The sequence below is a fragment of the Xyrauchen texanus genome, chromosome 34 (assembly GCF_025860055.1).
Source record: "Xyrauchen texanus isolate HMW12.3.18 chromosome 34, RBS_HiC_50CHRs, whole genome shotgun sequence".
Lineage (NCBI taxonomy): Eukaryota > Metazoa > Chordata > Actinopteri > Cypriniformes > Catostomidae > Xyrauchen > Xyrauchen texanus.
The window spans coordinates 15,820,705-15,847,247 of NC_068309.1; the positions used below are offsets into that span (position 1 = coordinate 15,820,705).

General features: G+C 37.3%; 1 protein-coding gene across 8 annotated transcripts in view; it reads left to right on the forward strand.

Annotated features, from left to right (window-relative positions):
* LOC127627710 (ankycorbin-like) overlaps window positions 1-26,543 on the forward strand; it is a 65,398-nt gene that overhangs the window by 36,898 nt on the left and 1,957 nt on the right. For 2 of the 8 annotated variants that reach the window (XM_052104216.1, XM_052104217.1), the window contains exons 4-16: window positions 1,967-2,055; window positions 2,198-2,262; window positions 4,329-4,386; window positions 6,146-6,216; window positions 17,434-17,540; window positions 18,043-18,230; window positions 20,234-20,268; window positions 20,608-20,697; window positions 21,423-21,512; window positions 23,463-23,595; window positions 24,095-24,192; window positions 24,601-26,166; window positions 26,261-26,413. In XM_052104216.1, the coding sequence (XP_051960176.1) occupies window positions 1,967-2,055; window positions 2,198-2,262; window positions 4,329-4,386; window positions 6,146-6,216; window positions 17,434-17,540; window positions 18,043-18,230; window positions 20,234-20,268; window positions 20,608-20,697; window positions 21,423-21,512; window positions 23,463-23,595; window positions 24,095-24,192; window positions 24,601-26,166; window positions 26,261-26,413 (2,743 nt within the window). Of the gene's footprint in view, window positions 1-1,966; window positions 2,056-2,197; window positions 2,263-4,328; window positions 4,387-6,145; window positions 6,217-17,433; window positions 17,541-18,042; window positions 18,231-20,233; window positions 20,269-20,607; window positions 20,698-21,422; window positions 21,513-23,462; window positions 23,596-24,090; window positions 24,193-24,600; window positions 26,167-26,260; window positions 26,414-26,543 lie in introns of all 8 variants that reach the window. The other 6 variants (XM_052104218.1, XM_052104219.1, XM_052104220.1 and 3 more) reach the window with 6 other exon arrangements.

Here is a 26,543-nt window from a genome sequence, read left to right on the forward strand (position 1 = left end):
TGGCAAACGACAGCATGAAACCAAGCAAGATGAAAAGACATTATGATTAGCCTTGTAAAAAATAAGGATCTGTGCATGCATGCATATAAGTAGGCTACATACAGCATTCTACCGTGCATATTTAACATTACGTCATAACATTCAGTATTCTATGTTTATACACAAAATCCTGAAAAAAAAGAGAAACAACTGCGTTTTATTAGTTGTGTAAAAATGAAAATATTAGGCTAAAAGGAAACATTTGAAGTTGAAAGGAACATTTCCTGTGTATTTATGTAATAAAATGTCATTAAAAACTTGAAACTAAATTTAGTTACTATATACAGTGTGTGTGTGTGTGTGTGTGTATTTATAGTGTACTATAGTCATTAATATATATATATATATATATATATATATGGGGGAGGGGTCACGGATTGTTAAATATGTCCATAGGGGGGGCCCCCAAGGAAAAAGGTTGGGAACCACTGGTTTAGGTTGCTTACAGTTGCAGGACACAAACATGCAAATGGAGCGACAAACACGCACACAAATGCAAATACACAGGTTCTCACACAATTAGTAATGCATACATACCTGCTGTAACTAGTTCGATTTGTTCTTCAACCGGAGGAAAACCTCTTCGCATTGTTCAGGGAGTAAGTGGGTAAGCTCTTTTCATTAGACAGGCCTAAAAAGTGACCTTTTTTTAGTGGTTTAAGAAGGTTTACTATTTCTTCGGCAACATTGATGTCGGCGCTATCTAGAGTTCGAGTTGACGGCCATTTTTGCACACCTCTGTGCTCAAGAGGGCTGCCGTTATAGCCGCTTGTTGCTCAAGATAGCGTTCCAGCATTTCCATTGAGCTGTTCCATTGTGTAACAACATCCATGATAAGATTATGTGATGCGATCTCAAGCATCTTTTGAGCAGCAGCTGTTGCTGTGGCACTGCGGTGAAAGAAAGCCACGACTTTTCTCGTGTGACAAAGCAAGCAACTGACACAGGGTGCCTGCTATCCTGCTAGCAAGATTCAATGTGTGCAAAACCCTTAATATGAGGAGACAACCCAGCTTCTCTCACTGCCACCTCCATAATAATTTCATGATTTACATGTAATGTTTACTGTGAAATGACATAATGAATTTAGTTGTAGTGGAATTTTATTAGTGTGTGTAAAGAGCTCAAGGGGCTGCATCTGTAACTGTTGGCAGGCTTCTGGGGTTGGAGAGGGGCGTGTGTTGCGGTTCTGTCTTCAGGAACCGTGACACAGGATTGTGATTTCGGTTGCGGTTCGCGTATCGTTACAGCCCTACTATAGTGGCATATCACCTTTTGTCTCCTAAAATGAATTTAATAACATAGCATAATATAAATTTGTAAAATGTGCTTAAATTGCCATATTTGAATACAGAATGTTGCTTTAGACTTTTAAAGGCCAGAGCCATGTAGATGTTATTAGAGACAAAATAAGAAAGGCCATTATCAGGGTGTATTGCTTAGTTTAAGCTGTCAGCTTTATTACTGCCGGAAAAATGGATCTGAGTGGATCATACATAATGAATATTGCTGATCCCAATCCTCTAGAAGGGTTCCTACATTTCTTTGTTTTTCGCAGGTTGGTCCCCTAAAGAACCGACTAATTGAATGGAAGCTGTTTATTATCTAATATTAAGCTATTAAGTGATTGAGAACACTGCTAAATTGTGTAATCACAGTTTAAAGGAATGCTCCTGAACTTTCAAGACTAATGGGGAGTTTAAAGACAGATATTTAACAGAGACTTCACCTTCCTTACTTTGACAACTGTATTCATTGCACAAAATGAAATGAGAAAGATTATAACAGTGCTTTGTAATATACTTAAAAGCATATAACCTTTTACTGCATGTAAGTTACAAACAAGTTACAGGTTATACATGACAAAATAAATGCCCAAATGCAAGTCAACTAAATCATAGTTTTTGTATTTTTTTATTTTATGCAGTCTACATGTAGCAGCCACTCGAGGTCAGGTGGAGTGCCTTGCAGTCATCCTGGCTTATGGGGCCGATGTTTCTCAACAGGATGCTTCAGGTTGATATCTAATTCTGTCAATCTCTAAGAGTAAAATTTGGCCTAATGGAATCATGTTTTCTACATTATCTAGGATTCATAGTTCTAATGAATGAATGCATTTATGCAAATAACATGCAGTGTTTTCCTCTCTTTATATCAGGGTTTACTGCTTTACACCTTGCTGCCAAAAACAACCATACTGAGTGTGCCAAAAAGTTGATACAGGTAATGCACTGTTTCTAGCTGATTGTGTTTAACTGACTGAGAATTTTTCAGATGAACATACATAAAAGCATTAGGTGTCTGCTGACAGATGGAGTGAATGCTAATGAAAACATTTGTCATGTTGCAACATTGTGAACCAGATAAACAAAGGGAGCAGATTTTGCTCTACACTTTCAGCAACCAGCAATCCCACGTCCTCCATCTGTGAGCTTGTAGAGTGTTGGATTTTTGGAATGATGTGTGGGCAGGATTGAGTGTTTGAAGACTCACTTCAGTCTTCGTATGTACCTGATACCTTCCATTCTGGCCCGTTTTCCCGCTCCATCTGATTTTACTAGAGCTTCACATATACTGTACACACACGATTTGAGAATGTTCCAAAGAGCATCTTGTGTGCTTCATTGGAAGCAATGACCTTTTGTACAAAGGAGCTTACATGGTCATTGTCACAAACTGACTTGTGTGATTAGTGATCTAACAGTGTTCAGTCTGCTTAAATATGTTCCTTTTGCCAGAGTTACTTTAACCATCCTTTGTTTAGACATTAAACGTTGCTCCCGTAGTGAACAATTAGAAAGTTTGCATGGTCTTTCACCATAAAAAGCCTTGCAAATATTCCAAACATATTTTCCACTTCACAAGGCAAATTTGGGTTGAATTCATTAGCCTTTTCCCCTGGAGATCCAGTGAAACAGAAGAATTAACTGCTGCTCTAAAGAAAGGGGCTGACAATTGTAATACTGTTTCATCCAACAGCAATAAATCGAAACTCCTTGCTTGTCTTCCCAAACAGAACAAATGCTCAAAGGTCCTCTGTACCTTTAGATGCTGAAAAATACTTTCTTTGCTAATTTTCTCATTGGAGTGAATTGAACAGGTACTGTAGTAATTTGGAATGACTGTAAGGAGCCATTAGGTTCATTACTGGTTACATCAAGATTCAGCTGTTTATCTGGCCAATTAATTACAAGGTATTGAAGTGATTATTGAGAAATATGGAAGCTTGTTACATTGCAAAATAGCAGTATGGACTAGAGCAGTGGTTCTCAAACCTGTCCTGGAGGCCCCTCAACACTACACATTTTGGATGTCTCCTCAATCAAACACACCTGATTCAGCTCATTTGTGGAGACTCCAAGACTTAAAGGTGCACTCAGTAATTCTAATACATTTTTGTCAAATTTTGCAAAATCTCCTCAAGGTCTGCTAGCTGTCATCCTGTGGGTGAGCTGGAAAAAAAAGCTAGTATTTTTACACAGCCCTGGCTCTGTAAATGTGACAAAAACAAAGTGGATCAGACCGATCCTTGACTGCACTACTCTAGCCAATCAGCAACAGGGGGCAGTTCTTGCACGTGCACAGTATAGGGGGTGGGGGCAGAGCGAGAGGGAAATTAATTAGAAGAGCGATAGCAAATCTAGCTGATGTGAACATTCTAAACTCCAAGGAGGACAAATGTCTGAGAAACAGGCCAAGTGACAATAATCTAAACAAGAAGGATTATGATAAGTCAAGGGTGGAGCTTCCAAAGGAGCACTGAAGGGAGGGTTGTGTTTGTTTTGGCAGTTGAAATCGAATATCAAAAGTGTTTCTCATGAATCGCTGAGTGCACCTTTTAAATTGGGTGTGTCAGAAAAGAGTGACATGCAAAATGTGCAGTGCTTGGGGGCCTCCAGGACTGGTTTGAGAACCATTGGACTAGAGATGTTAATTGTTGGTAGTCCATAAGCAAAGTTAATGGGGCATCCACATTAGGAAAATGTTTAGGTCTGATTGGTTGCTGCTGTCAGTTTTAATATATTACACCTCTCCTCAGATAATGCCCGTCAAATAAATGCTTTGTGCCTCCCCATCAATGGACGCTGGCCTGACATGCTGGAAATGTTTAATAGGAGGAAGCATCATTAACGCTCACCAAAAAACTGCCCTGAAAAGTGAAGCCATTTTGATTGAAAGGTTGTAATTGGTGTCAGGGTGCACCTCTGGGTACAACATGTCACTGTGGTCTTGGATGAAGATTTGATTGGGTTTTAAGCAAGTCTCTAATGGACTGCTTTCCTCTACAGAGTAAGTGTGTGGTGGATGCTGTGGACATCTCGGGAAGGACAGCTCTTCATCACGCAGGTAAGTGTGCACATTGTCTTCAATATTAAAGTTGAATAGTTGTCAAATAATCCATTAAAAGCTTGACTCCACTCTCTTAAACGTGTCAGCTCAGTCAGTTCTCTCCACAGTTTAGAACATTTTCTTAAAGAGACAACTGTCTCTGGCACAGTCAGTTTTATATTGCTTTAATGATGATTCCAGTATCAAAGTTTCTCACAAATTCCCGCTGCAATTTACAATAACACATAGCAAAATGCACAAATATATTATACCCTGTTTTGTTAGATCAAACAATGCATTCCACAAATACACAAGTATTTTTGATTTGAAATTTCATGCACAAATAAATGTTGAGATATTTGCATTTGTACTCTGCAATGACAATACATGCACTTGTGCATTTTCAATAACTTTTTAAATAACATTGATTAACAAATATGTGAGGGCTTTCATCTGTTAACTCACACACAGTAAGAATGGATGGCATTTGTGATGCTGAGTTTTCAGGTGTCAGACCGTGTCTTGATTCAAACAAGCCTTGATCCACCTATATCTTTTAAAAATGCTTGTTGCATTGAGTGGTGTCAGTCATTGACTGAAAATCTGTTGCTCAGCATTGTGGGGGAAGCCATGCGACTTTGTATTTCTGTAAAACCTTGCAAAACAAACACTTGCCACCCATGATTCAGTATGGCAGCAACTTATTGTCTGAAGCAAAAGGTCATGTGCTGTCATGAGTAATTATGTGTCACTGCTGCTGACACAAAATGAGAACTATAGTGCAAAAAAAATAGCCCAAAAAAATCCCTAAATTAACTACTTATCTCTTACCATTATAATAGTGATAGCTAACATTGTCTTTTATCATGTGCATCACATCCATCTGTTAGTATCCCCCCCAAAAAACATGTATCTCTTTACTTACTAATTGACTTACCTTCAAGAGGAGCCATTCAAGGTCAAGGAACATCTCAGACGTTATCTTCAGTATGATTTCTTGCATATTTTGGTTTAAAATAGACTACTTGATTGTTTTCTCTGAGTGGAGTTTTGACTCAAAAGCACACTCCCAAACATTAACCTCCTGCGCCGCCTCTCTGCTAAAAAGCACAAAATGACACGTTCTTGTGACCCACTTCAGTCAAGTTGCCAGGCAGTGAGGGTGAAGTCATGCATCATGTTTTTTATTTATTTATTGAGAATCTTGTTCAGAAAATTGCTCCCTAGCAAGCCAATTTCACTCTCTAGGAATAGTGAGATATGGAAAAAAGTGACAGCGTGTTAGCTGATAATTGAGCCTTATGGCAGCTGTTTGTGCTTTTTGTGCTTTTTGGGATCAGACCAGGGAGGGAAGGCTAAGTAGAGCCAAGTAGCTTTCAGCCACCTGGAGGTCAGAAGTCTGCTCATAGGATATCATTTATCCTATTGAGAAAAGCTAGAAACAAAAGAGTGTTACATACTGACTACAAAGTGGAGAAATCCTTTAACTAATGGGAGGATGTGTTTACGCTGGTCCAGCAGTTGAGAATGATTGCTTCTGTGATTGGTTGAGAGTAGGAGACGTGTAATTTTTAAGGGAGACGCTAATGATTGTTAGAGAATTAGTGGTGTCACACACAATGAGCCTGGTTTGGTCTCCGTGGGAAAGCTTGAACAATGTTCACAGTAATTACACTTAAAGGAGTATGTTGGCAAGCATTTATACTCTTTGTTTGTGTCTCTGTGGTGATGAGGGGCTGCTTCTTATTATCTGCTCTACTCTCTTTCTCTCTCATAGCTGCCAATGGAAACACTGTGATAGTCCTACTTCTCTGCAAGCACAAGTGTCAAGTCAATCTTAAGGACTTGGTATGTATAAGTCTAAGATTTCCCTCTTTCTGAGTGTTTAGTTATCTGAACTCTTGTGAAAATGTCTTCTGGCCCTCTCTACATGTGCTGCTACATCTCAAAGCTGCCTGTGGTCTACCACAACATGTGCAATGACAAACACATAACACCTCTCTGACTTCTCTAGGCATTCGATTCTGTGTTGAGCTACATTGATTAAATTCCCCATGGCACACTTGAGGTCACCGTGATGGGTAGATTGCTTGTCCAGGGTTGTTTTATCCCCATTTCTTTTCCCTTGTGCTTCTACAATGGTTTTCTTTTATTCCTCCAATAGGTTTACTGTGTTTCTTCAAATTACTTCTATCTGGGTAATGTCAAGTGCTCTGACTATAGTACTACTACAAGTTTGTTTTAGTACCTTTCTAAAACTCAAGATTGTTTACAAAGAAAAGCATGCAAACAAAATACAATTTTAAATAAGTTATGGCAATCTATTAAAAATGTAATGTGCTGAGTAATTAAAGCAATCGCAAATAATTAAATATTTAAAAAATGTTGAGCCCCTAAATAAAGATATCTGTATAGACATTACAAAAAGTAGTTTAAGAAGTCAATATATTGTTTGCTGTTTTTCTATCAGTGAACAGCATCTTAAGCAGTTTTGTAGCATTGCGTAATATTTTTTTCTTGCAGCATCTCTTCTTTTTTGTTATGCGTTTTATTTTAAATTGTATTTAATTAATTGACAGCCCTAAAAATCTTTTGCATATCAGCACAAAGGAAAACATATTAAGTACAACTTATTGCATAAGGATCACATTCATCTTATTTACCATTTCCCTCTTGTTCCTGAAATACATTTACTTGCATAATCAGAAGGAAGATCATATTTAGGTTCATATTCAACATATATTGGATGGTTGCAGCAATCCAAAATTAATCTGCAATAATACCCAACTATATCCTTAAATAGTTGTTTTATGTTATGACCCATAGAGCTTTTATCTCAGAAATTAGCCTAACTGTGGTGACAGTTTGCAACTAGAGAAGTGTTTCATGCAAATAGCTTCTAAGATAGCTGTGTGCTGACATGGGAAGAAAGATGTAACAGCTAAACTACCTGTATATAATATAATATATAATCTCTCTCTCTCATATATATATATATATATATATATATATATATATATATATATATATATATATATATATATATATATATATATATATAGAGAGAGAGAGAGAGAATGAAAGAATGAATGCAGATGGAATAAGACTGCTTTAACTGCTTTCTCAACACCATGAACGTGTAAATCGGAATCTAACCAGTTTTAAGCTGTTTGAGAGTATTCCACAAAGCAACATAACTTTCTTGAAGTTAGCATTAAAATTTGAATTGAACCTATTTGCAATCCTGATCATTTAGTGCATAATTCATGGTGTCACTTAAGTTTCAATCAACAGTTGCAGTGTTTCAACCTGCTTTTTTTTGTCTTGTTGTATATCCTGTGTCACTCTGAAATATGTCAGATTATGGAAGTAAAATGATGCAAATGTGAATTCATGTTGATTTTAAAGGTGCTGTGTGTAATTTTATCTATTAAAATACTGTCTCCAATCTCAGCCAATGTCCAGAGACAACCAAGACTAGTTAGCTAGGCTGAAGTGTGTGAACACTGCGGGTGCTTCGTAGGGTTATCATGGTGTAGTGTTACTGGTTTTACTCTGTACAAGGGACAACACCAGTGTTACGATTCACTGTTGCCTGCCTTGTGTTTTGCCTCTGTCATCTGTTCCCCCTGGACTACACTTCCCATTATCTCCTGCTCTGATCACTTCCAGCTGTTCCCCATTGTTTCTCACCTGGGTTTCATTTACCTCATTAGTCTTTGTGTATATAATGCCCTGATTTCTGTTTAGTCTTGGTCAGTTGTTGTGTGTTTTGACCTCCTGTTCTTGACCCGTTCTCATTGTTCATGTTTTCTGTTCTGTGTTTTCCCCATCATGGATGTTTCTTTTGTTCTTGTGTTTACTCCGTTAATCTGTACTTTATGTTATTAAACACTTTTTAGCTGCGTTTAGATCCTGCTCCTGTGACCTCTCCTTGTAACAGAACAACTGAACAGAAATCAGGGCATTATATACACAAAGACTAATGAGGTAAATGAAACACAGGTGAGAAACAATGAGGAACAGCTGGAAGTGATCAGAGCAGGGGATTATGGGAAGTGTAGTCCAGGGGGAACAAATGACAGAGGCAAAACACAAGGCAAGCAACAGTGAATCATAACAACCAGTGTGAAAATGTTATACTGGGTAAAAGGGAAAAATTATGAATGGAATTTCCAATATCAATACAATAGCCTAACAAATAGAATAGCCTTAAATAAAGAATAGTTGCCTAATGAAGAGTTTGCGATCCATGATAAATTAACCTAAATAACGGCAAATGTTCTATACCAACGTATCAAATTTCACGGGCAGCAAAGTACACACACAGTGACGGAAGCATTGTGTAACTGAAGACGTCTCGAATTCAGAAAGACACAAGCAATGCTGCTAAACACAGACACCTGCTTGAAGAAACATTTTTTTGTATTATTTTTAAGAACAGATGACAGAAAAGCCACCTGTTTCTTCGGAGACGTGCAGTCTCGTATGTAAAGGGTTCTCACTTTTTCTTTGATTCAGTCTTCTGAATTTTTTTTGCAAGAATAGTGTCATCTATGAGAATGATGTAAATTACCTCAGACATCTCAGCTCAGGAGGTGCTCTGAGTTCAGTTTGCTTTATTTCCACAGAGCAGTTAGTTGTGAGCGCAACTCTGCAGGTTCACTTTATATATAGCCTATACGTCTGTGATTAAATCATAAAATAATACAAAAACACGTTCACCTCGAGCTAGGGTTGGGCGATGTCCCCTAAATTGGCAGTTGACGATGTTGACAGTAAAACATCGCGATGGACGATGATATCGTTGGTGGGGTGGGGGGTTATATAATTTCATATAATTTTCAAAAATGATATGAAAAATAATAATTTCGTTATTTTACTAACCCAACTAATGACTCGTCGGCGCTTTATCAGTAGGTTGCACGACACGTGAAGCATTTTTTTTTTTTAGCTTTCATTTAAGAAGACTTGTGCACTTTTTATTTTAATATATCTCTTTACACAAATATTATTTTCCACTTAAAAACTAAAAGTTCGTTATTTTACTCACTGATGAGCAAAAGGTCGAGGCAGAAATGACCAAGTACCTGCAGGAAATGGCCATTGATGGGGAAGAGGACCCGCTGACTTGGTGGAAAACAAACGACAAAAGGTTTCCGTTCATGGCAAGATTAGCACGGAAATATCTGTGCATATGTGCTACCAGTACTCCATCAGAGCGGGTCTTCAGCACAGCGGGTGGTGTAGTTACTCCAATCCGCAGCTTATTAAAACCAGATAAAGTGAATATGTTGGTATTTCTGGCCAGAAACATCGAAATTTAAACATGGTCTATGGTGAAAGATATTAGACTTCTTTACGCATTTTTCACCATCCGTTGCGGAGCTATTCGATTTTGCATATTATTTTTTAAACGTTCATTTGTGTAGTTCATATGACCACTTTACAATATTTCAATAACATAATTTATTTTGTAGCCTGTGCTGAAGTTAATTGTGCTGCTAATTATAAGTGAAATGTTAATGCCGAGTTTCGGTCTGAGTGTTTTCTTGTTTTATTTGTTGTTCTTCTATGTTTTAATAAATGTGTGTTATTCATATTCACCTTGTTTCTTTCATTTGATTTGACATTATGGATTTATGGCCAAGGAAATTTTTCTTTAAAAGTATTAACCAGACAAAAGTTATTTGACGTTCGCTGGTCTGGGTTTATCTTAAACTGCCGCTTCAATGTAAGAGCTATGTGACAATGAGCAAGATTTTCTGAGACACTACAACTACTAATAATTAATTAATAAAGGCTATTTTCTTGTAGCCTACAACATAAAATATTTTAATCTAAATGTACAGTGTAAGACATGTAAAAAAAAGACAAGAAGCTAACAATGTCAAGATCAATATTTGTGTAGCCTGCCTGACACGGTATTTTCACAGACTAACACGTCACGTCTCTGGCATATACTACAGTATTTAAAATAGCATATATGCATTAGTTATATTCTCAATTTAATTTACAGAGCAATCCCTGCAAAGTTTTTAGGTTAACTATAGAAGAGACTAGGATTAGTGAGTCACACTAGCAAGACTCGCAAAAGGGGGCGTGGCATCACGATGGTGGCTCTACATCGTGATGTTGGTCAGCCATCACGATGGATGATGATATCGTCCATCGGCACAACCCTACCTCGGGCCATGATTTATATTTCATTGATTATTATCATCATTATAATTATTATGTTTACATTTATAATTGTTTTTAGACCTTAAATTGTATTAGTAATTTTCCTCCTGTTTTTATAGATGGATTCTTGCTTGACGGTAAATGGAAAAGTGGTTATATGATTTTTTATTTTATTTAGTTTTGACCACTTCATTATTTGAATTGAATTGTCTTTGTTTTAAGTTTTTTATTTTTTAAATAAATGAATTTAATTTTCAATGCAAAATCACTAAAGCGAGAATATTCACCGATCTCTCAGTCAGGAGTTGACAATTTGGATATTGTGATGTATATTTTTTTTTTAAGAAAAATGTCATATTTCTTGCATATCGTCCAACTCTAGGAAGGAACTAAATTAATTTATTCACACACATTCAAAGTCATTACCCTTCCGAAGCAGCTAAACTGGGTCCTGGTATGAAAGGTAATAGAACACCAACATTAAACCCAAAAAAACCCACATTAAGTGATGTATTTGAGTGGACAACTAAATAACTGACCGGTAGCCCATGATGGAGAGAATGCAAGGATGAAGTTGGTTCGTTGCCAAAGAGATGTTGCCCTTTACAACTGCCATCTTTCAAATAGTTTAACAACACAAATTTGAATTGCACTTAATTTTTTTCAGTTTCATTCGATTTTTTTTGTTTAAATAAATACAAAATAAAGGTGAAAAGATTCAAATCAAGCTTATTGAAAATTACCCCATAGTACCACTTTGCATCCAACCAGCGTTAATACTGGTGTTTTAATCGGTTTGAACTTGAACACTGCACCGATGTGAAAATTATGATATCGGGGCAAGTCTTGTGCTTCTCATTTCTTTAATTGTGCATCCTCATATTTTTGCTCCTCCATTCTAGAGCCCATGACCCAGAAACCGTAAAAAGTCCCCCATCTTGAAAGACATATCAGTACTCTAAATGCACCACAAGGAGTCAAGGACCGAGAATGGAGGAAGCTTCCAGTGGATGCTTGAGTGAGGAAACACAGGCGCATCCTTTGCAGAAGACTTTTTTTCTGTCGAAAACACCTGTTGCATGCATAAATTCTCCTCCTTCACATCTGGCACAACATTTTTAATGAAAAAGTTTAATCTTTGCACTTTTAATAAATCATAATTGTCACATACTTCAACAGTACATCTTGAATTATTAGGATTTATTATGAATATATTAATTAATGAAGTTTCAACAACATAAATGCAAGCACTCCGAAGAAATGCAACTGCGCCGAGATGGTGCTCTGAAGAAACTCTTGAGTGAGCAAGGACATTGCATTTTACAAAAACATCTTGCTTCGATTCCTCCATCCTCGTTTCCTTTCCTTACATCCTTTGCTCCTTTCCTAAGAGGGTGGAGCTAGGATGCAAGAAAGGAAGGAAGGAATGGAAATGAGAAGAGCTCTGTGACACTATCAAAACTTTGCTCTGTTTGTTTGAGGCCTGACATAGCCAGTTTGGCTCAGCCAATTGCATGATTTGGAGACGGAATTTCTGTTTCTCTGAACATGAGAGACAAGGCAGTGTTTGGGAGAATTAGTAATTTCATTTGGTGCAGCCATTGTATTTTCTTTTATTTATTTATTTATTTATTTATTTATGTTCAAGGGCAGATGCTTTAATTTATTATGTATTTTGTAGTTTTATTTGTATTGATGTTTTTAAAAAACACTTTCTTTTGTTAAAATTACTAAACTAAGCAGTTAGGAGGAGAAAGCAAAATGCAAGATTTATTCATTTTTCCCATTTTCCAGAAGGGTCCCAATCTCTGCTGCAGATAAGTTATTACCTAACCACTGTGCTCTGCAGCTAACTAACACATTCATAGCCTTTGTCTTCTAAATGTCATTATCACCCATTGTCTATGTTATTGTCTGAATGACAGCAGCCCTGATGAAATGAAACATTTCCCTCTTTTTAAGCTGTAAATGCTTTGAGACAGATGGTCTGTGTGGGTGGCACCGTGCCTTCAAGATGGCTCTCATTTAGACAACCGTGACAGAAGAGCTTCATTAGAGAGAGAGAGAAACTGAGTCAGAGTAGTGAATCAGAAGTGCCTTCTTATCCACCGTCATCATCCTCAAAGGCAAGCTTGGCACATTCTTGCCTGATGACTCTCGCCCACTCAACCCATTTCTTTGAACATGTGGAAGTACCCGCTTTCCCCTCTGGAATTATTCAACTTAACCCAAGTAATGTCAATAGCATTCTGGGCTTCAGCACAAGTAATTAAGCTTTGATACCCACTCACAAGACACTGAGCGTAATTTTCATTAACCAGGGTGTTTGAAATTGATGAGCACAGTGATGTGAGCTATGCTTGGTGTTTTTTATTTTATTTTTTATGATTCATTTATTTTGTCAGTTTAAATCTTATCTTGAAGTTTGTCTTTGAGATGAAAAAAAAAAATGAAAAACCTTTATCAACCCACATTATAGCAAACCTCTGCTATACTTTGGTGCACAATACAGATCTGAAATGTAGGTGGTGCTATAACACATTTTAGCCCCCACAGATGTGATTGTCCATAGACATTCAGTATAATTTTCAGTTCAAACACCACTCTTGTTATTTTATTAAATATCTTAGTCTCTTAGTGGACTAGAATCTCAATCTAGGCGTTATTAGAAAGCTGAGAAACTCCTCTTTGCGATGATATAAAAAGTGTTATCCTCAATAGTTGAAAACATATTTTCTAAAAACAGTGTTTAAAAATGTATTGATTATTTGTATCTACGTTTTTGCTGTATTTTGCTCAAGCATTTTTAATCTACTTGGCTACAATGGTGGTTTAGAAGAATTATTGTTCATCAGGTTTTTTTATTTTATTTTTTATTACCCTGTTAAGCCATATTAGATCAAATGCATAAATATTGAGATATGCCATTTACCTGTTGCCATGATAAATATCCACTTGGTGCTGTAAACCTTGATTGACACTGCCAATTAATTAATTGCTTTGTTCAATCTCCATTGACAAATCAAAAAGTAAAAAAAATAAATGATACCAACAATGTTAATAACAGTAACAACACTCACTTTCGTCACAATTACAGTACAGGTTCCAAAGATTTTCCCTTTGCACCATCTGGTGTTAATTTTACAAATGATTCATGTTTTACTGTGGTGGTAAGAGTCATTTTGGTATTGAACCCACTGTATACAGTATAAAATATCAGAAGGCTGAAAAAACATCACAATGTAATTGTTTTAGCCTAATTAGAATCACAAAAATGTGTTTAGATTAGGTTAATAAGTTTAAAAAATATATATTATTACAATAACAAAAGATCTCCTATCTGGAAGAACTTTATTTTCCCAGCATATTTAGATATGTGATCTAAACATAACAGCACACCAACACCTTGTAAAAAGGTTCATTAGCAAATACAAGGTTTTCTCAAAATGTGTTGTATGTATATTCTGCATTATGAATGCAAATCCAATCTTTGCTGCTAAAATAACTTTAATCATGTTTTTATTACTGAGACTCAAACATTGCAAAGTTGGCACAATTGTGAATGCCCATTGGGAGTATGTTATAAGCAAACTTTATCTGCAGCATCTTGTGTTGTGTTTGTCAATGCTGCCGCTACTAAAAAACAAATGAATTGGGATTGGTGTTTTGTTGTTGTTGTTGTTGTTTTCTGTTTTGATGAAAATAGCATGCTTTAGTTTAAGGCAAATACCTCTAATCCCTGTTAAATAATGTTAAAGTTTTGAACAGTAATAAAAAACGAATTCAATGATTTCTTAGGAAACTTTCCCAGAATGTAAAAATGTTCTGCGTTTAAAATGATGTTACAACATGGTGTTGATAAACACCTTTGTGATGTGTAATTGTGTTTAAATATTCCATTATAGTCCAAAAATAAATATGCACAGTTACTTTAAACTATCATTATAACATTCTCTGATGTGTTGGCTGAAATTGCAGATATCTTTAGCTTGTTCAATTTAACCTTGTCCTGGCGCTTGGAGGCCTGCCAGTGTAGAAAGCAGCCTGGCTTACTTTACATAGGATTGAGCTTAATTATTTAATTTTCTGTACTTAATGCCACATGAGCTGAAATCATCCCCTGGATTGCAATGACTAGGCATTCAGTGGCATTAAGATGCAAAACAACTAGCACTATTTGCATTCAAAGAGGACTTCTAACATTGTTTTGTGTGTCTCACACATGCACTTGACAATCTTTAATATTTGGTATGTGTAACGGTTGTCTGTCCAATAAATTAGCACTAACACAGTCTCTGTTTCCTCTCACCTTGCTGAGAAAAAAGCACCATGTTGGGGGGTTGCCACTGAAAGTCTAGATCTGCCCCCCTCCCCTCCTTCCTGGAAAAACACTGAAATGATTAATACTTATATTCAAGGATTGTTTTTTTTTTTGCATTTTTTGTAGCTATAACATCAACAGAATTCAAAACATTACTTGCCTCTTCTAAAGAAAATATCCTTGATTTGTTTTTTTTTTTCTTTCACATGGCAGTGATAATCACACAGTGTTTTGCATACAGACACTTTCCAAATGTATCTCTTATCATTGTTTTACTGGTTTTAACTCTTCAGAGAATCTAAATGCATTTGTGCATTGCTGTACAAAATCAGGATTTAATTTTCTGGTTGCAGCTCAAATTTAGCTCTGTCACCCTGAATGTGCTTTTCATGAGGTATTAGTTTCTCTTGCACTGGAATAGTTGGCAGATCCCTCTGTGACCTCTGGGGTGGCAGGGGTGCATTGAACTCTCCCTCTCTCATTTAGAACATTGTTGCTTTAAGTTTAACTAAAGACATTTGGAAAAGGGCAACAACAAAAAACACTGCATAAAGGAAATTTCCATCATCATTAACTTAAACTTGTTCCAAATAGGGCTGCATCTAACAATTATTTTGATAATCGATTAATCGAATGATTATTAGAGCGATTATTCGACTATTCTGTGATTATTGCAACGATTAATCTTTAGCTCTTAACCAATTATTCAGCTTGTGTCCCAACTTAAAAGGTTGTATTAAACGTGCTTACTAACAATAGAGGAAAAAAATAATCTTTTAAAAATACCTCTAAATGACATTCACTGAATTAAAGGGGGGAAAAATACTTTTTATTAAGTTTAATTCAGTAAAGAAATTCACAGAAGAAAAAACTATTGTTATCAAGTGTTTTTGTCTTGTTTTCCATTTAAAATGGTCTAAAAATCCTTAAAACAAGATATATTTACTTGAGAAGCAACATATAAGATTTTTAGACTTGCTTTAAGAGAATATATCTTAAATTTAAGTGTATTTTGTATACAAGTGTATTTTCTACTTGGTTATACTTCTGCGAGTGCAGTAAAGAGAAAATATTCTTATATTCAAGATCTTTTCTCTAAAAGCAAGTCTAAATATCTTATATGCTGCTTATATATCAGGCGATTACATCTTTTTTAAAGGATTTTTAGATATTTTAAAATATTTTATATATATATATATATATATATATATATATATATATATATATATATATATATATATATATAAAAATCTTGTGCCGTATAGCTGCTAAAGAAAATGTACATTGATTAAAAAGAGTTTGATATTTTTATTGGAAAACAAGCCAAAACAAAAACAAATCATAAACTGATTTGTTCCAGTGTATAATATGGTGAAGACTACACTCTCTCACCTTTCTGTTCACTTCAATCCATCTATAACTCACAAACTCTCTCTTATTAATAAAGCTGCCAATTGCCGATTTTCTTTACGATAAGAAATGCACAGTAACATATATTATGATTCAATAAGTCACGAGCCAATACATTATAATCAAGCTGCATTAAGTGTGTGCGCTCTAGGGATGAGCGTCCCCTCGACAGAGTGTGCATCAGCCGGGTGCAGTTTCAATCTCTCCCCCTCAGATCGGGACAATCGCGCAACTCACAGAAGAGGTGTTGACTGCACAAAGAAATGCCAGTTTCGAAGTTTGTAATTAATTACGTGACCTGCTTCTGTTTTATTTGTACTTTAATAAAGCTATAATGCATTAAAACTGCATTTAAGATGCAACATCGGGGTGTTTCCTTTAAAGAGCTCCGACTCCACTTATTCCACAACAAGAGTGCTTCTGTATTTACTTATGTGGTATTTTTGTATAATTCCCTTGTACATTGAGATGTACATCACCAGAAGCTGTATGGAAAGTTTAGAATGCACCTGGACTGTGATCTGTGTTCCTCTCCTCAGTCAGGCGCGAACTGCAGTGCTGCTCTCACACGCCATCGTTAGAGTTTAATGTGATCTCATGTTATGTTAAATTAGATCAAATGACTATTCGACAACGAAAATTTGTGTCAACAATGTTTTGATTCTTGACCTTGTCAATAAAGTCGTTTAATCGTTTCAGCCCTCCTTCCAAACCCGTATGACTTTCTTCTGTGGAACAAAAAAAGGCAGTATGTTAGACTGAATATTTTAATGTCACCATTCCGTTTCATTACATCTTTGTCCATATAATGAACATGAATGGTGACTGAGGCTGTCATTCTGCCTCACACCTCCTTTTGTGTTCCACAGAAGAAATAAAATCATATGTTTTTGGAACAACGTGAGGGTGAGTAAATGATGACAGAATTATCATTTTTGTGGAACTATTTCTTTAAACTCATTTGAGTTCAAATCCAATGCATTACTTTATACTTCTGTTTTTATTGTTTTTTCTGAAGCTGTAGTACAATCGATCATCTCCAGTGTGCTTAAAGTCCTGCTGTTTGATGCCAATTCTGTTCTCTCTATTACTGTAAAGTGGCCTCTTAACATGCAAATGATCGCATGTTGACTCTGCTCTTTTGAATTTAGGATGGCTCAACGGCACTTCTTTTGTCTGCCAGACATGCACATGCAGAAGTCTGCCAGAGTTTGATGGATTGGGGCGCTGACGTCAACGCTAGTGACAAAAACGGCAGGTATTGCAAATCATCAGTCATACTTTTGAGACCGCTGAACTAAACAGTTTCTCAGTCCCAAAGTTACTCCTGACTTCAGCTATCATAACGTATTGTGAATTGAATAACAGTGTCCTCAGAATAACATCTAAGTTTTTGTCCAAACCATCCGTAACTGTGACGAGTGACAACGTTTTGATTGCTTGGTTTCCATTTCTGTTGCATCTCGCCCACCGTGAAATCTTATTGGCCCAAAGTCCTGCTCAAACATCAAAAATGTTCAGATTGACTGAGTGTCTCATTGCACAGCAGTTTCGCGTTCATTGTGGACAGACAAATTGCTTGTAGTTGGAAATTTGTCATAACACACCTAGTTAGGAAGACATGGTGTTACATAATTTGTTGTTACAAATCAACCAAATTTAAAACTAAATTTTTACAATGACAAGTGTAATTAAAGTGTTGCATAGTAGCGTAATCTATGTAAAGAAAGAAAATCAGTGATGTGCTGTTGTTTATACAGAACTGCAGTGATGCTAGCCAGTGAGAGCAGCTCTTTTGCTGCTGTAGAGCTGCTTGTGCAGAGGGGAGCTGACCTGCACTTGGTGGACTCGCTGGGCCATGACGTTCTGCATTATGCCAAACTTTCAGGAAGCAGTGAAATCCAAACCATTCTCAATGCAGCTCTCCACACTCAGCAGTCTGAATCCGGTAATCTCAGTTGAATTCCAATGAGATGTCTATTAACTTAAAGTAAATGACATAACATAGTATTATGTTGATTAAACTGCTATTGGTCATACTTTATATATTTGTTTATGTTTGTTTTATTGCAGTACATAAGTACTAAGTGATACTAAAGAACAACATCTTGTAATTCCACATAGTAGTATAGACGGTGTGATGTACACTCACCTAAAGGATTATTAGGAACACCTGTTCAATTTCTCATTAATGCAATTATCTAATCAACCAATCACATGGCAGTTGCTTCAATGCATTTAGGGGTGTGGTCCTGGTCAAGACAATCTCCTGAACTCCAAACTGAATGTCAGAATGGGAAAGAAAGGTGATTTAAGCAATTTTGAGCGTGGCATGGTTGTTGGTGCCAGACGGGCTGGTCTGAGTATTTCACAATCTGCTCAGTTACTGGGATTTTCACGCACAACCATTTGTAGGGTTTACAAAGAATGGTGTGAAAAGGGAAAAAAATCCAGTATGCGGCAGTCCTGTGGGCGAAAATGCCTTGTTGATGCTAGAGGTCAGAGGAGAATGGGCCGACTGATTCAAGCTGATAGAAGAGCAACTTTGCCTGAAATAACCACTTGTTACAACCGAGGTATGCAGCAAAGCATTTGTGAAGCCACAACACGCACAACCTTGAGGCGGATGGGCTACAACAGCAGAAGACCCCACCGGGTCCCACTCATCTCCACTACAAATAGGAAAAAGAGGTTACAATTTGTAAGAGCTCACCAAAATTGGACAGTTGAAGACTGGAAAAATGTTGCCTGGTCTGATGAGTCTCGATTTCTGTTGAGACATTCAGATGGTAGAAATCAGAATTTGGCGTAAACAGAATGAGAACATGGATCCATCATGCCTTGTTACCACTGTGCAGGCTGGTGGTGGTGGTGTAATGGTGTGGGGGATGTTTTCTTGGCACACTTTAGGCCCCTTAGTGCCAATTGGGCATCGTTTAAATGCCACGGCCTACCTGAGCATTGTTTCTGACCATGTCCATCCCTTTATGGCCACCATGTACCCATCCTCTGATGGCTACTTCCAGCAGGATAATGCACCATGTCACAAAGCTCGAATCATTTCAAATTGGTTTCTTGAACATGACAATGAGTTCACTGTACTAAAATGGCCCCCACAGTCACCAGATCTCAACCCAATAGAGCATCTTTGGGATGTGGTGGAACGGGAGCTTCGTGCCCTGGATGTGCATCCCACAAATCTCCATAAACTGCAAGATGCTATCCTATCAATATGGGCCAACATTTCTAAAGAATGCTTTCAGCACCTTGTTGAATCAATGCCACGTAGAATTAAGGCAGTTCTGAAGGCAAAAGGGGGTCAAACACAGTATTAGTATGTTGTTCCTAATAATCCTTTAGGTGAGTGTAAAGTGTTTCTGTTCCATTGGCCACCAGTATTGTCATAATGGCAAAAACACTATCATCAGTCAGGTTCAATCCATTTTACAGCAGCAGAACTTGGTTTTGTGATTCTAAAATGACCTGAATCAATAAAAACTGTTCCAATTATCCTACTTTTATGGCTTACCCCTCCAAACTGAAGAACAGAAAGAGATTTCTTCACATTCTTTTGTTGTGAGATCTGTTTATTGTAAATTAAGACACAAGAGAACTTGAGTTAATTATCTAGTACAGCGTATCGTTCAAAAGTAACTCCTGCAACATGTGTAGAGGGTGAAGTTTCTCATCCAGCTTCTCTGAGACACCATGTCAGTAGGACTCTCAGTCAAGTTGCACAGAACGTTTTGGCTCAACATTGCCATCTAGTGCAAATGTCAACCAAGTGAAGAGGATTTTCAATTAATCAAAAATGAATTTATCAGATGTGTTTTTGAAATTATGAAAGGGGAAAGATTTATTTTTAATTAGTCCTTTTTTTATAACCTCATTTTATATTTTTTTTATGTCTTTTTTTTGTGTCTGTTTTTTTTTTTATATCTGTATGAGCAGATAAGAGTCTTGCAAGAACCCCTCAGGTAAGCAAGGTAACTTTTGTTTGATTTATTTTAATTTTATTTATTTATTTATTTTTCTCATTTTGTGTCAGTAGATGCTTAAAATTCACAATTTACAGAATCCATAGTTCACTTGTAACACCAGCTGCTGTAGTGTCCCTTTTCTTACTTGGCACCTGAGTTTTGATTAAATATTATTTTATTATCACAATTCACTTGTAGAAACATGCATTAGCATGTGTATCACCAAGTAGTGATAAAAACTTCTGTAAACCGTTTTTTCCACTAACCACTTAAAACTCTTTGCATCGTCTTCCCCTCTCTCTCTTTCTCTTTTTGCCACTCTCTTTATTGCGCACACAATCTCAGCATGGTCAAATGGCTAAGCTAAATGATGACAGAAGCTCCACCCCCAAAAAGAGAAAAGCTCCTCCTCCTCCTCCCATTAGCCCAATCCAGGTAAAAACACAGTGCTGAATCTGTGATTGGTCATGATCACCAATCACAGATTACTGCAGATCTCTTTCTGCAGTAATCTCAATCACAATTGTAAAATGTGATTATTTAAGTAATGACTTGTAAATAATTTGCTCATGTTTAACTACTTGAAATGTATTCAGTGATACTGTCTCTATGTGATAAGTTTGTCATTTTTTACTCACCCTCATGTGTTCCAAACCATTTCTTTTTTTCCATGTAACACAAAATGAATAATTTAAACAATGTCATAATAGCTGATTTCCATACAATAGCAGTTGATATTGTATGGAGTGTATAAATGCAGCCAAAAGTGTCATACCAGTAGTTTTTATTCACTCAAAATTCAAATCATTTATCAACTTGTGTCATCAGTGCAAAAATACAAGTCATGTCAATATCATTAAACCTTATTGGGTCTTGTGTCATGATGTTTGGTCAAAGTGATAGTATATCTTCAGAAGACTTCAAATATTTAGAGTGAGTCATTATAAACTGCTATTGTATGTTATCAGCAATTGTAACTTAATTTGAAATCTATCCTTTTGTGATCAGTTGAAGGGAAAAAGTAATGGGTTTGGAACAACATGGGAGTGGGTAAATATTGAAAAGGACTTTCACTTTTGGGTAAATTATTTTTATATTCCATTTTAACTGTTACTTCTGTTATTCGACTGATAAATGTTAACTGTTGTAATATTTTTCAGTCAGCTGGTTTTGCCTCACCACCTTATTTGACTCCATCTGAAACTCCTTTGTCAAGTAAAAGTGATTCATCTAAGAGATTCAGTTACAAGGTAAAATTTTGAAGTTGCATTTAGGGGCATCAATACTAGTAAAATATATATCATGTAAAACTTGGAAATATTATACATTTTAAATTATATTTTAAAGCCATGAAAAGTCATGGAAATTAATCAAATCATAAAAAGTCATTTTTCAGGAAATTTCTGTAGTGAAAATAGGTGTTTTTTTTTTCTTCTAGCTAGTTATACTTCGGCTCTTAAGTATTCAGATAGAAATAGATATTTAGAAATCCTTTTCCAGTAATCACAAACAACTGGGAAAAATCATTGAAATCATTTGACCATTGTTGGTCAAAATGTGTAATAACCCTAAAGCACTGACTGATTAAATAAGAACAATTTCAGCTCAATTGGTCTGCATGGTGCTTTTCACAATCTCAACTCAACTCTATTTTATTTATAGAGCACTTTCAAAAACCACACTGGGTACCAAAGTGCTGTACATGGAGTTACAAAAAATAAAATCACATAAATTTAAGAATGCAAAAAACATTTAAAACCAATAAAACAAGAATAAGATAAAATTGACCTAGTACAATTTATAATGCAATTAATTAAAAGCTAGGGAAAATGAATACGTTTTTAAGGAAAAAGAATAGAGACGGAGATGATTTTATGACCAATCGAAGCTCATTCCAAAGTCTAGGGGCTACCACCGCAAAAGCTCTATCACCTTTAGTTTTTAGGCGAGATCAAGGAACTCACAGACACAGCTGATCACCAGAGCGGAGAGACCTTGAAGGTTGATTCAAACATATTAAAGCAGAGATGTACTCAGGTGTAAGACCATGAAGAGCCTTAAATAGAGTGGTGTTGGCGTAGTGGTCTAGAGCACATAACTGGTAATCAGAAGGTCACAGGTTCGAACCCCACAGCCACCACCATTGTGTCCTTGAGCAAGACACTTAACTCCAAGTTGCTCCGGGGGGATTGTCCCTGTAGTAAGTACACTGTAAGTCGCTTTGGATAAACCATCTGCCAAATGCATAAATGTAAATGTAAATGCATACATCAACACTTTGTTCTTGATTCTGTATTGGATCGGTAACCAATGTAGTGAAATCAATACTGGAGTAATATGGTCTCTTTTCCCGGTTCCAGTTAAAAGCCTAGCAGCTGAATTCTGGACCAGCTGCAGGCGAGAGAGAGAGGCCTGACTCACACCCAGATACAAAGCATTACAATAGTCCAATCGAGAAGACACAAAAGGATGCCCAGCCTTCTCCAAATCATCAAAAGAAAGGAGGGACTTCAACTTTGCTATAGTTCTAAGATGGAAAAAACTATTTTTGTGGTGGTGTAGTGGTCTAAGCACATAACTGGTAATCTGATAATCAGAAGGACACTGGTTCGAACCCCACCACCATTGTGTCCTTGAGCAAGCCACTTAACTCCAGGTTGCTCCAGGGGGATTGTCCCTGTAATAAGGGCTCTGTAAGTCGCTTTGGATAAAAGCGTCTGCCAAATGCATAAATGTAAATAAATGTAAACCTTAGCTCAGAGTCAAATATAACACCCAGGTTTTTTTACATAGTCCCTAACAAAGTTTTTTCCCCGGAAGCAGTGACAAATTTCTTTCTAAATTTACCTCACATCCCCTTTGACCAAAAACAATAAACTCTGACTTATCCTCATTTAATTGAAGAAAGTTGTTTGCCAGCCAACATTTCACATCGGCCATGCCTTTATGCAATACATATTGACTTTGTCAAAACCTTGTAAACTGTCTACCTAATGTTTGAACCTTCCTACCATTCAAACATGCCTATTATACCCCAAAATGGTGTCCAATTAGGCATTATGAAATTAACTTTGAAATGATAATTCAGAAACATAAGCCTTTGTTTGACTGCTAAGCAATATCCATCTTGCTGTTCTGTTTTGTGCATTATTCTTGATAACCGGTGTAATAAATTGGGCATTCTTCAATTGCTGTTTATTGAGGAGGAGGAGGAGGAGCTGAAGAGTGCTGCACTAAAGGAGGAGATAGAAAAATTGCATGAGGAAAAGATCATACCGCTCAAGACCATTGAAGATCTGAAGCAGATTGTGGAGCAGACTGAGCCCAAGGCGAGTACAGCACAGCCCTTTAATATTCCTTCATGTGGCAGCCGCTTTGATCTTCAGCCACTTTTGCTCTCTGGAACCCATTTTAACGGCTGCATTTTTACTGGCCCTGGCCAGGTAAAGGACCTTGCTTTAAGGGACACGAAAGCAGACCTCTCCCCCACACCACTTGCATTGGCCTTGAATGTGCCGATCAAGTCAATTTTGTTCAAGTTCGCTCTTCATGTTTGAATTTCAACTAGTGACGCAAACCCATGGGTCTTTTTTACGTAAGCTTCTAAAACCTCAAAGCCCAGAGACTGTTTTGTGTTCAGTAATGATGTTCATCAAAGAGGCTCTTATGTTAGGGACATTTTGTAGTGGCAAGCATGTGGCATTTCTCTCTGTGTAGTAACAGATCGCAGGAAATCAGTTTTTTGGCTTGAAGTGAGTTTTTGGTGTTTAGAGCCCTATAAAAGTTGTTATAAAATAATCTCTTAATTGTCCTTCTGTTTTGAAACAGACAGAGCACTGTGGGAATGCAGATTCAGTGCTGATTGCAGCCCTGCAAGCAAAAATAAATAGTCTCTCCCTGGAAAACCAGCAGCTCGCCCAAATAATAAAGGTAACTTGCTTTGAAAATTGCTTAATTACTTTTCTATACAACTTTAAAGCTGATTTTTTTTTTTTATTTTTTTTTTCATTTTACAGTACATTCTCTTATCGTAGTTTCAAATGCAAAGAAAACACAATACATTGTTAGGCTGACTTTCCAAAGAGTTGTTCTCTTTGTTTGGGTGGTCCAAAATAGCAGTGTTAGCACAATCAATTAAATGATTTGGGGATGGAACTACCTGTATGCTGACCAATGGATGACCTTGGTAGTGGGTGGAAACCTGTTTTAAATTTTTTTGCAATTCCACATGATGCTGCAGAATTTAAATGGTGAACTATTAAGTAAAGAACTTTTTGAATCATAGATGTGCATTGTAATCCATTATCTCATGAATGTTTGTCTTTTCTAACCGTGCAGAAACGTCCAGCTCCCCAAGGAGAGGAAGGCCAGGGCGGATCCCGTCCAAACAGCATTGAATCTAATGCCTCATACCACTCCACTCGTGCAGATTTTGAGCTCTCCAGTGACATACACATCCACACTAGTGACAAAGAGGATCTCTCAGAGTTGTCTGCTCTCATTGGCTCCTCTCATAAACATGAGATGGAGGAAGAAGACATAAAGGTATGTTCAGATGAAGAAGTCGGGCTGTTACGGGATGCACTAGAGAATTTACAGGCCAAACTGCTACAGTCTAGAAGGGAGAATCGCTCCCTTCAGGCCAGACTCAACACTGACTCTAAAATGGAGAAGTTTAGGGATGAAGTTATGTCTAAAAGCATGGGCGAACTACAAGATACCCCAAAATACCAAGAAGCTTTACAAGAGTTTCAGGCTCTCAAGTACGTGAGGGGAGATTTAAGTAGAGAAGACGACGATGTGGTGCAGAAGTTTCAGTATTTGAAGGGCTGTCTAGAGCAAGAGGTAAAAGAACTAAAGGGAAAGTTGGCCAAATCACAGGAGGAACAAAAGCGGGATGCTTGTTTGATAAGGGATCTTCAGGCTCAAATCCAGAGTGGTAATGTATCCGAGAATGAGCATCAAGACTTGAAGAACACCTACAATGCATTGGTGGAGAATATTAACCAGGAGAAGACGCTGTTAATCGAGAAGTACAAGGAGTCTCAAGAGGAGATCAAGATGCTTCACGAGGCCCTCCGCAGCGCTGTGCCTGTTGAGGCTGCTGCCAAAGACTTTGAGGAGATGAAGGCAGAGCTCGGTGAGATTATTGATGGGCTGCAGAGGCGGCTTTTGGAGCTCTCGAAATCATACAGCGAAGCCAAAAGCGAGCTTAGCACTGCCCGCAACCAGCTGCAGGCCAAAGCTTCAGAGCCTGAGGACAAGCCAGACGTGGTGTGTGTCGCCAAAGAGGAGCACGAGCAGAAAATTCAAGAGCTGGCTTTCAAGATGAAGGACGTTCAGAACATTCTGAAGGACACAGAGGCCAAGCATCAAGCAGCGCTTAGAGAAATTGCCCAGCTCCATCTAGATGCAGAGAACCAGGCCCTGACTTCTGTAGCCATTGCAGACCACACCCAGGTCGTGGCTTCCTTGGGGAATGCCATCAAGAACCTGGAGGCTGAAGTTGAAATTCTTCAACAGCAGCTGGCCCAGAAGACTTTGCAGGTGGATGGTTTGCAGAATAGACTGACAGTTGAGAAAGATGTAACTCCGGATGATTTGTTATCCAGACTGGAATATGAGCAAATGAGAGAGACACTGGAGGGTGAGATAAGTCACTTAAATGACCTGCTAAAGGATGCTCTTAGAAAACAGGATGAGATGGCACTGGAGGTGACGGCTGCATGGCAGGAATTGAAAGACAGCAGAAAAGAAAAAGAAGCTGCACAGGAGCTTGCTTTATGTAGGGAACAGGAATGTAGTGCGGTAAACACAAGGTTCAGAGGGTCCCAGGATGTCATTGTTCAGTTAAAGAAGCAGTTGGAGAACCATGTGAACTCCGAGAGAGAGAAAAATAAAAAGGTGAACTGATTCTCTTGTCACATTCCTTTCTTGGGAGTTGGTGAATATTTGTTGTATTAATAAGTAAGGTGCTTTTGATTTCAAACGTTTATAGATTGATGAGCTGTCAAAGGAGGTTATCAAGTTGAAGGATGCTCTGAACAGCCTTTCGCAGCTGTCATACACCACCAGCACCCCTAAGAGACAACAGAGCCAGCAGGTGGATTCACTTCAACAGCAGATTAAACAACTGCAATATCAACTTGCTGTAAGTCACTGTTTTTGCCTTTCTATAGGAATAAATGTAATAACTTGAATATCAGAATATTCCGTTTTTATTGTGATGTTTTATGCATAGAAATATATGATTGAAGTTAGTGATGTTGAGTGAACTATAA